This window comes from Anabrus simplex, chromosome X, assembly GCF_040414725.1.
Source record: "Anabrus simplex isolate iqAnaSimp1 chromosome X, ASM4041472v1, whole genome shotgun sequence".
NCBI classification, from domain to species: Eukaryota; Metazoa; Arthropoda; class Insecta; order Orthoptera; family Tettigoniidae; genus Anabrus; species Anabrus simplex.
The window spans coordinates 173,794,885-173,809,473 of NC_090279.1; the positions used below are offsets into that span (position 1 = coordinate 173,794,885).

The following is a 14,589-nucleotide window of genomic DNA, read 5'->3' on the forward strand; positions in this document are numbered from 1 at the left end:
TGGAATTAACCAATGAAAGTTTAAATCCCCGACCCGGCCGGGAATCGAACCCGGGACCCTCTTAACCGACCATTCAGCCAACGAGTCGGACACTTGTAATGATGTTAAGCTAGTAGTAAGCTCAGCCTATAGTATTGCAAGCCGTGGGGTTAAGCACTGGAAATACTTATGTTGTGTGAGAATTTTGTATATGATGATGCTGAATTTAGAGGGCTGAACACAGAGGAAAGATGACGTAGCGACCTGCATGCAGCGTCGCGAGCAGCTACTGCAATAACATACTCATAGAATACGTGTTTTCTGCCGGTCTCCTCGATGTTGCCTCGTATCTGGTGCCCCTTTAAATTACGTTGGAAGTGACTTGCAAGCAATTTCACATAACTCTGAGGTATCTCCGTATGCGGAACTATTAAGGGAGTTAAGGTATTTGCTTCCGCCATCTGTAAGCGTCAAAAGAAAGGAAGTTCTTAATCATAGCCACGGGACTGTTTGGAGACTCAGGTTCGTGAACCTGTACTATTGATGACATTATGGATAAGGTAGTAACGTGAATTTAAGTATAAATATAACATTTTATTGAAAAAATCGTAACAAAAATTATATGCTGCTGCAATTACAGAGTTCATTTAGTATTTAACATAATTCAAGATTGCTTCATATTAATTATGTTGGAGGCAGGCTTCACCAGAATATTGTACTGGCATCTTCTGTTTAGCTCGTGTTGTAACAATCTACCCCTTACAACAGTGGCTCTAAGTCCGCAACAACTGAAACATTATGAAAATCATATTTTTTCAAAACGTCCGATATAGTTAGAATTAGTGAGGCAGTAAAAGTAAGGTCCTATGCGTTCCAGATTCGGATAGAACTCAGTAAATATATATTCCCCAAAAGGAAAAATTTAAGGGTTCAGAACCATCCTTAATAGAGGAAGTTAAGGTTAAAAGTTAGGAACTCCTATTATTCACAGAAATAACTTAAAAAGAATACAACATATGCATATTGCAGTTATGGAATACGTTATCCACTTCAAAACAAAATATAAATCCTACTAGTTATTTAATGACTGAAACTTTGCTATTTAAAAAAAGTCGAATTCCATATTTCAACCTTTAAAATTTCCCAATTCTTCCTAACGCTATTTTTAAATCTCTAAATGTAGGGTTTAAAGGGCAGTGATTCGGAGTTTTTAGAGCAAGTTCGTGTCCCTTTCTCTCACGCTCTCAGACAATATTAACTTTAAAGATCTTTCGAACTACCATTTCAATAATACCGCTGGAATGTATTTACGTTGTAGTAGGCCTACGCTGTGCGTAAGGGGAAGAAGACATGTGAGGGAGTAATTTACAGTCCAGGGCACTTTTAAAGCAAGCATGTTTCTTAATACATTCAACTGCTTTTATCTACCTTACCTTAAAACTTTTAAAATTTTATGCCATCAATAAAATGCTCCTTGCAACAGAGTTCTTATCAGGTTCACCTGAAATTTTCAGAGAAATTTTTAATATGTGCAGGAACTAAAAGCAGTCCTGCATTATATTATCAATTGAAATATCCTGAAATATCACGAAACCTTATTTTTCCAATTGAAGGAATAATGAAAAATTGAAAAAAAATACTTATACCTCCAGTAGTTTATACCTGTCTGCAAAACCTGGAGTATTTTTGACAAGTCTGCCGAATTACAGCAAAAAAAATGAAAACTGTGCCACAAGGAGGATTTTCCATGCAACACATAAAAATAAAAGCAATTTCTCAATTATTTTGCAACTAATATATCTTATACCTTATTAATATGTGCTTGAGTTGTAAATTTGGTTTTGGTAAGTGGTAAGTTGTAGAAATTCAAAATTTCAGTCATGGCTCCGCTTAAAAAAGTTATAAATAACATCATTTTCCACTGACGATGTTTTGTCCTACGGCGGTTCAGATACAGCCTTTCAATTATTATAAGCAGATACATTATTAGATGATCATAGGATGGCCATATTTTAGAAACATTCTTTCTTACTTTCTTTGCTAATGGTTTCCGGTGGCGACTGGGAATATAGTGCCCGTGGCCCCACCATTTACCTGGTGTAAAAATGGTAAGTGTGTCAGGGCTACCGACGGTGGGAATCGAACTTGAAATCAAGCTCACACCTAGGCGACTCGAGCCCCGAAGCCAACTCAGCCGGCTTGGCCTATATTAGGCAGCATAGAACACTGCATTTCATGAAGGACTGATTCTCATGAGTATACCACAAGATATGAAGATGATTTCTGAACACATTCTGAGGAAGATTTGTCATAAAATCCTGGCTTCATAAACAGAGATGAATCGCAGCATTCTCCAACTTCAGAGCAAAGTTTTTTTGACATTTACAATTGATGTGCATTTAAGGCCGTCATCCAAGTGCCTGGTCCTGACCACGGCTGGTCCAACAGCTCTGCACTCAGACCGACCAACCAAACAGAGGATGGGTGGCCGCGGCTTTTCCCTGCCTGTAGACTTCTGTATTCGGGAATCGGAGAGGGGCTGATCCCCACCACCGGCTGTCCTGAGAATGGTTTTCCATTCTCCCGGTATAGGCACCACAAATCTCCTGGCCTGAAAGACAGCATCACCGTCTAAGAAGCCCCCTCCCTCTTCAGGGGCTGGAATGAAAACTACTTTGTAGTAGTGGCAGATCCCTCATCACCTATTTACCTAATCTTTTCTTAATTTCAAAGAAGTTCGACATTTGCCATACATCTCCATTCGTAAATTATTCGAATCCCTAATTCCTCTCCCTATCATCAAATACTTGACCCAATTACTCCTCTTGAAATTCAAACTTATTTTCATGTTATATTTCTCATTTTAAAAACTCCAATAAAGCTCATTCATCTGCTAACGTCCTTCCACGCCATCTCTTCCAGAGACAACTAGGAACATACCCACCCCCTCCCATCGTTCAGCTCATCTTCCTACGCCCGTATCTTCCCTGTCCAATGTTTGCAACATTTTAGCAGCACTACTCTTTTGCCTGAAATAGCCCGGGACAAATAGAGCTGCTTTCCTGTGGATCTTATCCAGTTCTAGATCAAGTAATCCCATTCAATGGAACGATTTTCTGTGATCACAGCTGAGGAGTATGTAAACTCCTAGAAATTGTCCGAGGTTGATAACTTGTGAAATAAAGAGTTGATGTAAAATCCTAGAAATGCGCACCGCCATTAGTACGGGAACTTCTAGCTCTTGATAAATAGCAATGGAACGTTGGTAATATTGCATGTGACATCGATATTATATCGACCCCTCTCGATTATAATTTCAACTCGCTGTGAACTACGGCAGTCGGTGTATAGCATAGATCTGGAACAGCTGATAAGTCAAGATAGGAAGCTGTTTTTAGGGATCATTGTAAGTACCTACCTGTTAAGATAAGGAAAGATCTTCACTGGGGTAATTACATAAATCAATTGTAAATAAGGGGTACAGATCTCTACACATGGTTATGAGGGTATTTAGGGGTTGTAGTTAGAGTATAAAGGAGAGTGTATATACGTCTCTGGTAAGACCCCAACTAGAGCTCGATTTGTTATGGGTGATATCCGACACAAGAGTAGCGATACAAAAATGTTGCAAAGTTTGGGCTGGGAATACCGAGGATAAAGGAGACGAGCTGTGCGAGTAGTGGTATGTTCTGATCTCTCAGTGGAGAGATGGCGTGGAATGACATCAGTAGACGATTAAGACTGAGTGGTGTCTTTAAACGTACAAAAGATCACAACATGAAGATAAAGCTGGAATTCAAGAGGAAAAAGTGGGGCAAATATTCGTTTATACGAAGGGGAGTTAGGGATTGGAATAACTTACCAAGGGAGATGTTCAATAAATTTCCAATTTCTTTGTAATCATTTAAGAAAAGGCTAAATGAAGATCAGTTGTGATTGATTGATAGATTAATATATATAACTTCAATATGAATTGTACGGGGAGAGATGGAGTGAAAACTTAGAGGTGTATAAATAATACGTGAAAATAAAGTCACACATCACATTTTAAAGGTTATACAACTGAACCACTACCCAGACTCAACTGTCAACAGGAAATTAGTAATAATTTGAAAGGAAAATCAGTGGAAGACATTTAAAAACTAAGATGACTTTAAAACGTTTAAGAACTGAATAGACACAAATTTCGGGCGAAGTACCCTTCTCATCATTTGACGTTTCCCGAGTTAGATTACAAAATAAAACAGTCAGTGCTTTCACCACTCCACGACAACATTACTGAAGTGCATATAGCCACAAATGCTATGAACATTGAGACTTATAGATCTGGAGAGTTGGAAGCTCATATTATAGTAGAGTTGGATTTCGTAATATTCCTCGGAGATTATATTGTAATAAATGCGGAATAATTTTAGGAGTTTCCGTTCCCCAACATTGTGTAGTTACAGAGATATTTTGTAGGAGTTTACAAAATTTCTAGAGTTTAGCAAACCGGTTAATTGTTGCAATTTAATAGATTAGAATACCACTGAATTAGCCTACTATCTTGTGAATAGGAGGCTGAAACAAATGAAACACTAAGGTTGGCACATGTCTAATTTATGATGTATGTTTTGTCCAGACAAGTAAATACTGAGAAAAGGATCCATATTAATTAGAATTTTTTGACTTAAAGTGACTTTAAAAATAACCTCATTAATTATCGGTACCTTCTCGACTGGTTAACTGTCGATATATTGAAAATAGTATCCATGTTTTGTAGAAATATTTCCTTAAAATATATTTAAAAGTAATCTCCTTAATTATCGGTACATTCTCTGCTGGTTAACATTGTAGCTATCAAAATTAGGACTACGTTTATTAGACATTTTTGCTTATAATATTTTTAAAATAACTTCCTTAATTATCGATATCTCATCTTTTGGTTAACGCTGTAAATATTGAAAACGGGATCTATGTTTATTAGACATGTCTTACTTAAAATATCTGCAAAAATATCGTACTTAATTATTGGTATCTTCTAGATTCGTTAACAATGTAACTTTGTTTATTCGATATGTTTTGATTAAAATATATTTAAAAATTACCTCCTTAATAAATTATAGGTACTTTCTCGTCAGGCACCCTATTTTTCTTACCAATTCTCTGGTCTTCAAATATCTTAGTTTTACAATTTGTACACTTCTGTACTTGATTGGCCTTTCTCAGAGGAATTTTCAGCTTTCTTCTCGACTTCGCTTGATTTATCTTGTCCATCATCGTCATTGTAGAAATTTCCATCGTTTCCTCCTCCTCCTGCTCCGCCACCACCACCTGCGCCACCTCCAAAACCAGCTCCTACTTTCGCGCCAAAACCGAAGCCAGCTCCTATTCCTCCTTTCGCTCCACCGCCAGCGCCAGCACCACCACCAGCCTTTCCACCTCCTCCAGCTCCAGCTCCCATTCCAGCATTCATTCCTACGTTGAAACCCATCCCAGCATTGGCGCCACCATTTCCACCGAAGTTGCCGTATTGAGGAGATCGTTTTCTTAGTTGCTGTAATAAAAAGGGATGTGACGTAACATGTATTTTAATGATATCCGTGTGGTTTCTGCATCATTAACAACAACAACAACAACAGTTACAGGGTATGGCAAAACTGTTTCCGCAGCGAGGTGGATACGCTAGCACACTCACTTAACGTCACGACACACAGAAAGGTAAACTGAGGTACGCTATGTTACATAGACTGCTCTACTAAGCTACGCAATACCAAGCTCAAAAATTTCACAGATCGCCAAAAGAATGGCGATTTTCACATCTGCAGCTGGCTTCGCGCATGCGCACAATCAATTTTTTTGCCCGGCATCTAGCAAACAATCGTTTTATATGTGTGGCTTTTGTGAATTACCTCATTTATTATACTGCTTAATTGTTTTTATGTTTGTTCATTATCATGGAAGGCAGACGAGACAAATCAAGGCTGATTGAAGGGATAAAAATACACTTCCATGTCAAATTATTTCACCTCTGGGTTTCGTGGTTCAAATACCGGTCACTCCGTGTGATATTTGTGCTGGACAAAGCAGAGGCGGGACAAGCGTTTCTGCGGGAACTCCCTTCTTCCCCTCATCGTTCATTCAAGTAATACTCTCCAATATCGTTTCAATTCATCAGTCAGTCAGTCAGTCAGTCAGTCAGTCAGTCAGTCAGTCAGCCAGTCATTCAATGCCCTGGAGGAGTGTGACAGGCTATGGCAGGCGACACACTTCTATCCTCGCCCCTAGTTGGGGGCTTCGTTGATTCCATTCGTGACCCTTTCGAATGACTGAAAACAGGCTAAAGATATTTATGAAAACTAGGAAAGAAAAATGTTGGCAAGAAATAAATGAAACTCTGGAAATGGGTTGTACGTATCATTTATTGCTTTTATCTACATTTTTATCCTACATTGCACGATTTCGTTACTTCATGTTCATTTTTTCTTACTGTCATCCTCAGTAACAGAGAGTAGTTCATGAAACTGTTCCTGATTTAGACGAAAGTAATCTTTAATTCTTCAACATTTCTATGAAATGCTTGAGTCAAATTATGGAATTTACCATGAATTATTCTCCTTCCAATATCACTTTTGCATAAATTTCTCGTCTTTCAGTTTCTTTCTCTTGCTTCAAGTTCCACGAGAGCAGCCAATAAAAAAAAAGAACATCCTCTTCAAACAATCCACCATCTTTAAACGCCTGCCTTGCATAGTTTAGCTTAGCACAATATAGCTTGGCATTGCTTGGCTTTGCGTACCTTATGTTAGCTTTCTGTGTGTGGTGACCTTTACACTCATTTATGATGTCAACGGATCCCACTAAACTTAGCGACATATGTACATTATTGCATTTACCCGCACACTCCACCCGTAATATACCATGTTGTTCATCAAAACCCTCACGGATGTATTTGCAAAATTTCAACGTAATGAAATAATAAACATGAATTGTTATGTAATATATCAAATATCACCTGAAAATATAACTATTTTAATTTGTTGAACATATTGCAAATTATTGATATCCATTCGTTAAGTTTGTACAGCTTTTCTAACTGCAATATCATTAATCCAGTACCGTAGATAAACGATATTACGTTTCTCACCCATTGATGTAACATAAGCTCAAAAATCAGCAGCAATTTTTTACTACTAAGCACGCAGTTATGATTTCCGCTTATGATGAATTTGAGGTAAAATAATCAGAGAAGACTTTCCAGTCTACAACTAAAACAAAGTCTCTACAGGCCAGAATAAAGATAGTCAAGAAAATACGTATTAAAGTCAACATTTTAGAAGTCTCTACAGGCCAGAATAAACATAGTCAAGAAAATACGTATTAAAGTCATCATTTTAGAAGTCTCTACAGGTCAGAATAAACACAGTCAAGGCAATACGTATTAAAGTCATCATTTTAGAATTAAGAAATTAAGAGGAATGCAAAACTATGGTACATACGATTGAAGCAAGTAATCCGCACCTGAAACAATCATTCCATTCCCATTCACGGAACTGAAGTTAATTTTCCAGAGAATAAATTCCTAGATGGTATCACAGATATTCTTTGCTGTTTCATGTTCAATTACTGCCCTCGTGATGTACAGGCCGTACTGTGACTGCGATGACGTCACGCAAAGATGCGAACTGTTTCCTCCGTCCGACTCGTGCAATGCAATGACATGATACGTCTGTACCTTGTAATTATGAAATATTCACATTACAGGTAAGATCACTAACACCTGTAATCGCATCGTAACTCGTAAGTCAGGTCTAGCCTATATAATTTTAGTAGAAGTAGGTTTGAAGTGCAATCTACGCGGTCAAAGCTTGAGTGCTTTACTCGTTAATGTACCCAACAAATAATTATTATGCATTAATACAAATATGGAGACAAAAAACGTATAATAATAATAATAATAATAATAATAATAATAATAATAATAATAATAATAATAATAATAATAATAATAATAATAATAATAGCCTTTACCTCCATATCTCTAGATGGCCATCATAAATATAGTAGCTTTCTTGTGTTTTTCTCTCTTCAAACTTGCAACACTATTCTTCGAAGACTTTGTCGAGACCCTTTCTTCCACACAAACATCTTTTTTGCTTAGGAATAGCCCATGTTTCCCCAATATTAATGCACTGACCAGCAAGATCTGTTAGTTACTTCCCACATACACAGAAATCGCCGAGGGATTTTTTTTACTCACATTAATTTTGGGGAGAAAAGGCAGGGCGTACTCAACATTACTAACCCAAGAAACAACCATATCTAGGTTCAATTGGTTACTGTCCACTTTTATGCTTCTTCGGTATCAACAATAAAATGCCCTGCTGTAAATCTGTGTAACAACAAAGTCAAAAGCTGAACTCATCATCAGCTCTGGAAAATGAGTGAAACATACTACTTTATTCTTCGTAAAAGGTATTTTTTCGGTTAGGGTTTTCATAAAGGTAACCCGCCCTCATACGAAGAAAATGAAAATATTAATGTGTTCTTACTTGCATAGTTGTATTTTCGCCGTGGTACGCAAAAGTTCTTACCATTGTGGCAAATGCGAACTTTCGCACACTGTATTTATTTAAAACTTCAACACATTATATTTCCACAAAAACGTGTTATACGATAACAATATTAAGTGAATAAATTTCACGAGAAGTATTACGTTCCTTAAATTGATATTACTCACCACGTGAAGAGACCATACCTAACCTAAACTATGAGGTCTCATTATCTTAATAACAGCTGTTTACGTGAATCCTGATGCGATAAATTTAAAAAACAAACACGCAATATGTTTAAATATAAATGCCTGTCTTTCAACAGTCACAATTATCCAAAGAATGCCCTCAATCCTTATGGATTACATTCACAAGTACAATTTAATAATAATGTTATTTGTTTTATGTCCCACTAACTACTTTTTAAGGTCTTCGGAGACGCCGAGGTGCCGGAATTTAGTCCCGCAGGAGTTCTTTTTACGTGCCAGTAAATCTACCGACACGGGGCTGTCGTATTTGAGCACCTTAAAATACCACTGGATTGAGCCAGGATCGAACCTGCCAAGTTGGGCTTAGAAGGCCAGTGCCTTAACCGTCTGAGCCACTCAGCCCGGCAGTACAATTTGTAACATTCGCTTAGCTTGCTTCAATTGATCAGCTGATGGGCTTGGCGCGCTTTCTACAGTATGGCCTGTACATTACGAAGGCAGTGGTTCAACGTTATTCGTTTGACCACTCTATCTGTTAAGAGTTTTGGTATGAGAAATGGTGTCAACACATAAAACATTTTACCCGTATATCATATAATTATCATGTCATATGTTACGTACACATGTTATGTGACCCTCTTAGACTGATTCTGATAGTTCGGTCAGCTTCCGCTTCAAGCACTAGCGCTGTGCTATGTCCGGGGAGCCATCTGGTGATGAATGATCGTACCATTTCCACTTCTATTATAACGTCTAAATTTCAAGTCATTGTTTAAGCAGCCTTTCTCGTGGACAGTCGATTTTTCTCGGATGAGGCAGAGCACAGTTCTCTGCGAAACGTAAGTAATTTCGCCTTATTTTCTTGACACGGCATAATCTCCAAAGCCTATACAGTATCATGTCTATAAGTACGGGCCGTGAAAGCATCAATGGCAACATTATTTTCGTTCTCAGTGTTTTTTAGTTAATCAGTGGCTTGTTGTACAGTTCTATTGTGTACTTAACATGCGCAATTGTTGAGGTTCTAGTTAGAAACTGATGGTTTTGTTAGTGATTAATGAAATTTCATATTTATCGGCAATGACGTATTCTGTCTTAAATGCTGGAATTATTAGCACGAGCTTAGGAACGTGTCACAGTTTGCTGAATTGCATTTGACCTACATATTTTATTAGACACTCAGCCTGTTTGAAAGTGTGATATGCCGCAGATGGAGGTAACTATGACGACGCAGCGTACTTCGTAGTTACTGCTTTCACTGCTCATACTTTCTTCCTCTTGAACTTCAAGCAAAGTGGTATATAGTTGTTCATGACACTGTGCCGACAAATAGTAAAACTGTATAATATTCGTATAGCAGAAAGTTCACTATGTACCGGGTGTCGCAGAGGAGAAGACACTCTTCTCCACCGTCTGCATGATTGTATCGGTGTTACGCAAGCTTGGCGATACGTGACGTACATCATCAAACGGGCTGCTCGATCCCGACATTTTCAAGTACCATCGGAATGGATTGTCAATCACTACTGATCTGCATTTAGGGCAGTCGCCAAGGTGGCAGATTTCCTATGAGTTGTTTTCCTAGCCTTTTATTAAATTATTGGAAAGAAATTAGAAATTTATTGAACATCTATCTGGTAAGTTATTCCAATCCCTAACACCCCTTCCTATAAACGAATATTTCCCCCAATTTTTCCTCTTGAATTCCAACTTTGTCTTCATATTGTGATCTTTCCTACTTTTAAAGACACCACTCAAACTTATTCGTCTACTGATGAAATTCCACGCCATCTCTCCACTGAAAGCTCGGAACATACCACTTAGTCGAGCAACTCGTCTCCTTTCTCCCAAGTCTTCCCAGCCCAAACTTTGCAACACTTTTTTAACGCTACTCTTTTGTCGGAAATCACCCACAACAAATCAAGCTGCTTTTCTTTGGATTTTTTTCAGTTCTTGAATTAAGTAGCCTAATCCTGGTGGGGGGCCCGTACGCTGGAACTATACTCTAGTTGGGGTCTTACCAGAGAATTATATGTCTTCTAATTTACATCCTTACTACAACCCGTAAATACCCTCATATCCATGTGCAGAGATCTGTACCCTTTATTTACAATCATATTTACGTGATTACCCCAATGAAGATATTTCGTTATATTACTGTAACACCTAATTGAATCTGGGACAACTTCAACTCATTTTACATCTGTGCTAGTGTTAGTGACTGCAGTGTACGTGCATACAGTGTTAAAACCCATGGAGCTTCGAACTCTCCACACCATAGTTTGTGTCCAGATATCCAAGATGGTATTGGTCAAGTTTCATAGTCACCTGAAGCTAAATATGTTGGGAAATATAGCCCGTTATAGTACTCAATAATGGAAGACTTCTATACTGAAAAACATTTAAGAAAATATTTATTAATTTTATCTGTCTTTTGCAATTCTCTGAAATTTATGTTAACGTTCTGACTCAGTAATGCTAAAAAGTATGTTGCTATTTTTATTTCTTTTTATTATTTTCATCATGACTGTTATATAATAATGCTTCCTAACATAATTTTAATAGTTCCAAGTTACAAAGGCGAAAGGAGAACTTTTACATTTTTAATATGTATATTTTTACCAAGACATTGTTTGCAAATTTTGTAATATCTATATTATTATTGGTGTTGTATTCTGTATGTGAACCAACAGTTTCGAAGGATTAGGCACAAGAACTATTCATTGATTTTTACCCAAGAACAGGTCGTTACTGATAATCAATTATTGTCATAGCAATGTAAGAATGTTCAAGAACAAACAATAATAAGGGAGTAGAAAGGACTTATAGAAAAGGAGAATTGTACTATTTAAAACTACCAAATATAAAACTTACAAACACTTATTTTATCATTAAAAAGTTGTTTAAAATAGACTCCAACTCTCGTGGCTCAACTATAGTACGTATGCCTGTCTTCCGCAGTGAAAATTAGCAAGTGAAACTTAATTGGAAAATTGAAATGAATATGTTAATGTTTGTATCTTACACTCCGTGTTATATAAATATCAATTGTACAGAATCATAACATGTATTAAGGAATTTTCTCAAATAGAGACGCCCAATTGCACTTGGATCCAAAACCCTAAAAATATTTATTTCCATGCATGTCAGACTTTCCAGACCTATTCTTGGAATAAAACACGTTTTTCCTCAAGTTGAGGCCATCAGAATTTCTGTTTGAAGAATATCTTTGTCTACCTTTACCTCAATCAGTCTTATTCTGTTGTACAAATCAGAATCAGTGCTTAAATTATGAAGAAGGATCACTTCATTCAAAGAAACGTAATTTTCTTTAAAAAATTACAAATCATTGTTATGAGAGTTTCGTTGTATTTTCTTGTAAAGGAGACATAGCAACCTCTATTTGGTGTCAATTTCAGCTGCTACGCTGTGAATTACAGACAAAATACAGATTTTATAATTATATATAGAAGATCGGGAATGATGATGTAGGAAATTTAAATTACACATGGGAAATTATTTACGTTTCGTGGAGACTTTGCTCTGCATCTTGAGAAGTCAAAACAAGTCTGTTCACGAGGAAGATTTTTTTTTAATGACTGGTTGAATTATAGAGGACTTGACAGTTGGTCTATAGAAAGTGGTAGAGATGGCCGAAAAATAACGTAGCAGTTACTTTGTCACAGTTACATGGCTGTCGCTATTACAAATGTAACGAGGACAAAAGAAATAACAGGTTTCCGAGTAACGACAAGCTTGAAGCTGTGACCAGGCTGTGACCAATAAAAGGTGAGTAACGATGGACGTTATTTTTAACTGTTACTTTACACGGTAACTTTATTGTAGCAGTGACAGATGTAACAGCTACACAAGAATAACTGTTTGTCACACTTCTAGAAAGTGGTACTCTCCTCCTCCCCACTCCACTCTCCTTTGGTGCCAATTTTTTAACCTAGAAAATAATGAAAGAAAAATACTCACATGTATACTACTAGCTGTTGATCCTCTTTCAGGAAGCGATGCCTGAAAGTAAAAATAGATTCGTTCATTACGTATCATAAATAATAGGCACTTTAAAAAAATTAACTTTAAAACAATTGAATCGGCCGGAGCTGAAAAGAATTAAGTCTAAACTGCAAATATTTTCAACATTCAGTTTTCTGAAGTATTGAACCCAGCGCCTTCACACTGCATAATGAAAAATAAGTCAGCCTTCTCTTTATATCAGAAGCCACTGCTTTAGTCCTGGGCACGTAAGATTACTCAATAAAAGACAAATATTGCCGTCTTGTTCTCTTTTTTCAAATGGCTAATCACTTCTGCCAACTTGGCTAATTACATTTAAAGGTCACCACACATAGCCATAAGCTGCTGTATATTAAGGTCTCTACGTTGCCTACGTGATTAGTAATAAGTCCTCCGTATGGCAGCTTTCACAGCTCGAAATACCTTCTAGTTCCAGAGTCGCCGCTAGACTTTTTGTTAACCCTCCCCACTGTTTAACACAGACATATGGAAAATGTGAAGCATAAAAGTTAAGTTGGTGATATAATAAAATTCTTCCGGGCTGTTATGCCGTGGTCCACTCCTCTCGCTTTTCCCAGACGTTTCGACTACTGCTGCGGTAGTCATCTTCTGTGGTGTCGTGTAGATACGCTCTCCTGTATCCCTCTGGCGACTGCAAAAGTTGTTTGGGAAGCAGCTGTATTTATATGTAAGTGTGTGGCCTCCAATTGGTTCGCGCTGTGCAAACCGACATCTGATTGACTATCTGAAAGCACGACCTCCGATTTTAGGTTAGATGGGCCTTAAAATAAATTATACAGGGAGTCCATTTGTAAATCCAACTTTTGGTGAGTATGTAGTTTCTATTTAAACGTGGAAATGAAAATCCACAGCCTGCTTTCAGATAGTCAATCAGATGTCGGTTAGCACAGCGCGAATCAATTGGAGGCCACACACTTACATATAAATACAGCTGCTTCCCAAACAACTTTTGCAGTCGCCAGCGGAATACAGGAGAGCGTATCTACACGACACCACAGAAGATGACTACCGCAGCAGTAGTCGAAACGTCTGGGAGAAGCGAGAGGAGTGGACCACGGCATAACAGCCCGGAAGAATTTTATTATATTGACACCGACCGTGAAAGCCTTCATACTTTAAGTTGGTGAGTTTTTAGGTTAGATGGGCCTTAAAATAAATTATACAGGGAGTCCATTTGTAAATCCAACTTTTGGTGAGTATGTAGTTTCTATTTAAACATAAAATGAAAATCCGCAGCCTGTTTCCAGTCATTCGTCCAGGTCAGGAATGGAAGGAATGAATGAAGCTCCCATCAAGCGGCGAGGATAGGAAATGTGCCGGCTACCGAAGCCTGTCGCACTCCTCTGAAGTATTGAACCCAGCGCACTTCACACGGCATAATAAAGAATTAAGCCTGCCTTCTCTTTACACCAGAAACCACTGCTTTGATCCTGGGCACGTAAGACTACTCACTAAGAGACAAATATCGCCCTCTTTATCTCTTTTTGTAATATATATATTATATCATTTCTGGGTGGCCAGAAAAATAGCACGTGGCAACCTTCCTTTAGATCTGTAGTATGTAGTGAACATTTTGAAAGCACGTGCTTTAACATTTTTACTAAAACTAGCCGCATTCAAATCCAACACTTTTTTTAGGGTTTCCGTCACATTTTTCATGAGGAAAGTAGGCTATGTAAATACTGAAGTGCTTAAAAATATACTATGGGGTATTTTTACTTTTACTAGGACGTGAAATTTCCGTTTGCAATTATAAAATCTGAGTCGTATGAGCTCTTCTTGAATTACTGGGGGATACATTTATTTTTTCTTCATTAAACGTC

At 37.6% G+C, this 14,589-nt stretch overlaps 1 protein-coding gene across 1 annotated transcript; it reads right to left on the reverse strand.

Moving 5' to 3' along the window:
* Positions 1 to 609: 609 nt before the first annotated feature.
* LOC136886342 (uncharacterized) lies at positions 610 to 12,737 on the reverse strand. The gene is made up of 3 exons (XM_067159077.2): positions 12,701 to 12,737; positions 5,118 to 5,515; positions 610 to 767 (listed from the first exon to the last, which is right to left on the reverse strand). The coding sequence occupies exon 2, from the start codon at positions 5,450 to 5,452 to the stop codon at positions 5,147 to 5,149; it is 306 nt and encodes a 101-aa protein (XP_067015178.1). The 5' UTR covers positions 5,453 to 5,515; positions 12,701 to 12,737; the 3' UTR covers positions 610 to 767; positions 5,118 to 5,146.
* Positions 12,738 to 14,589: the final 1,852 nt, after the last annotated feature.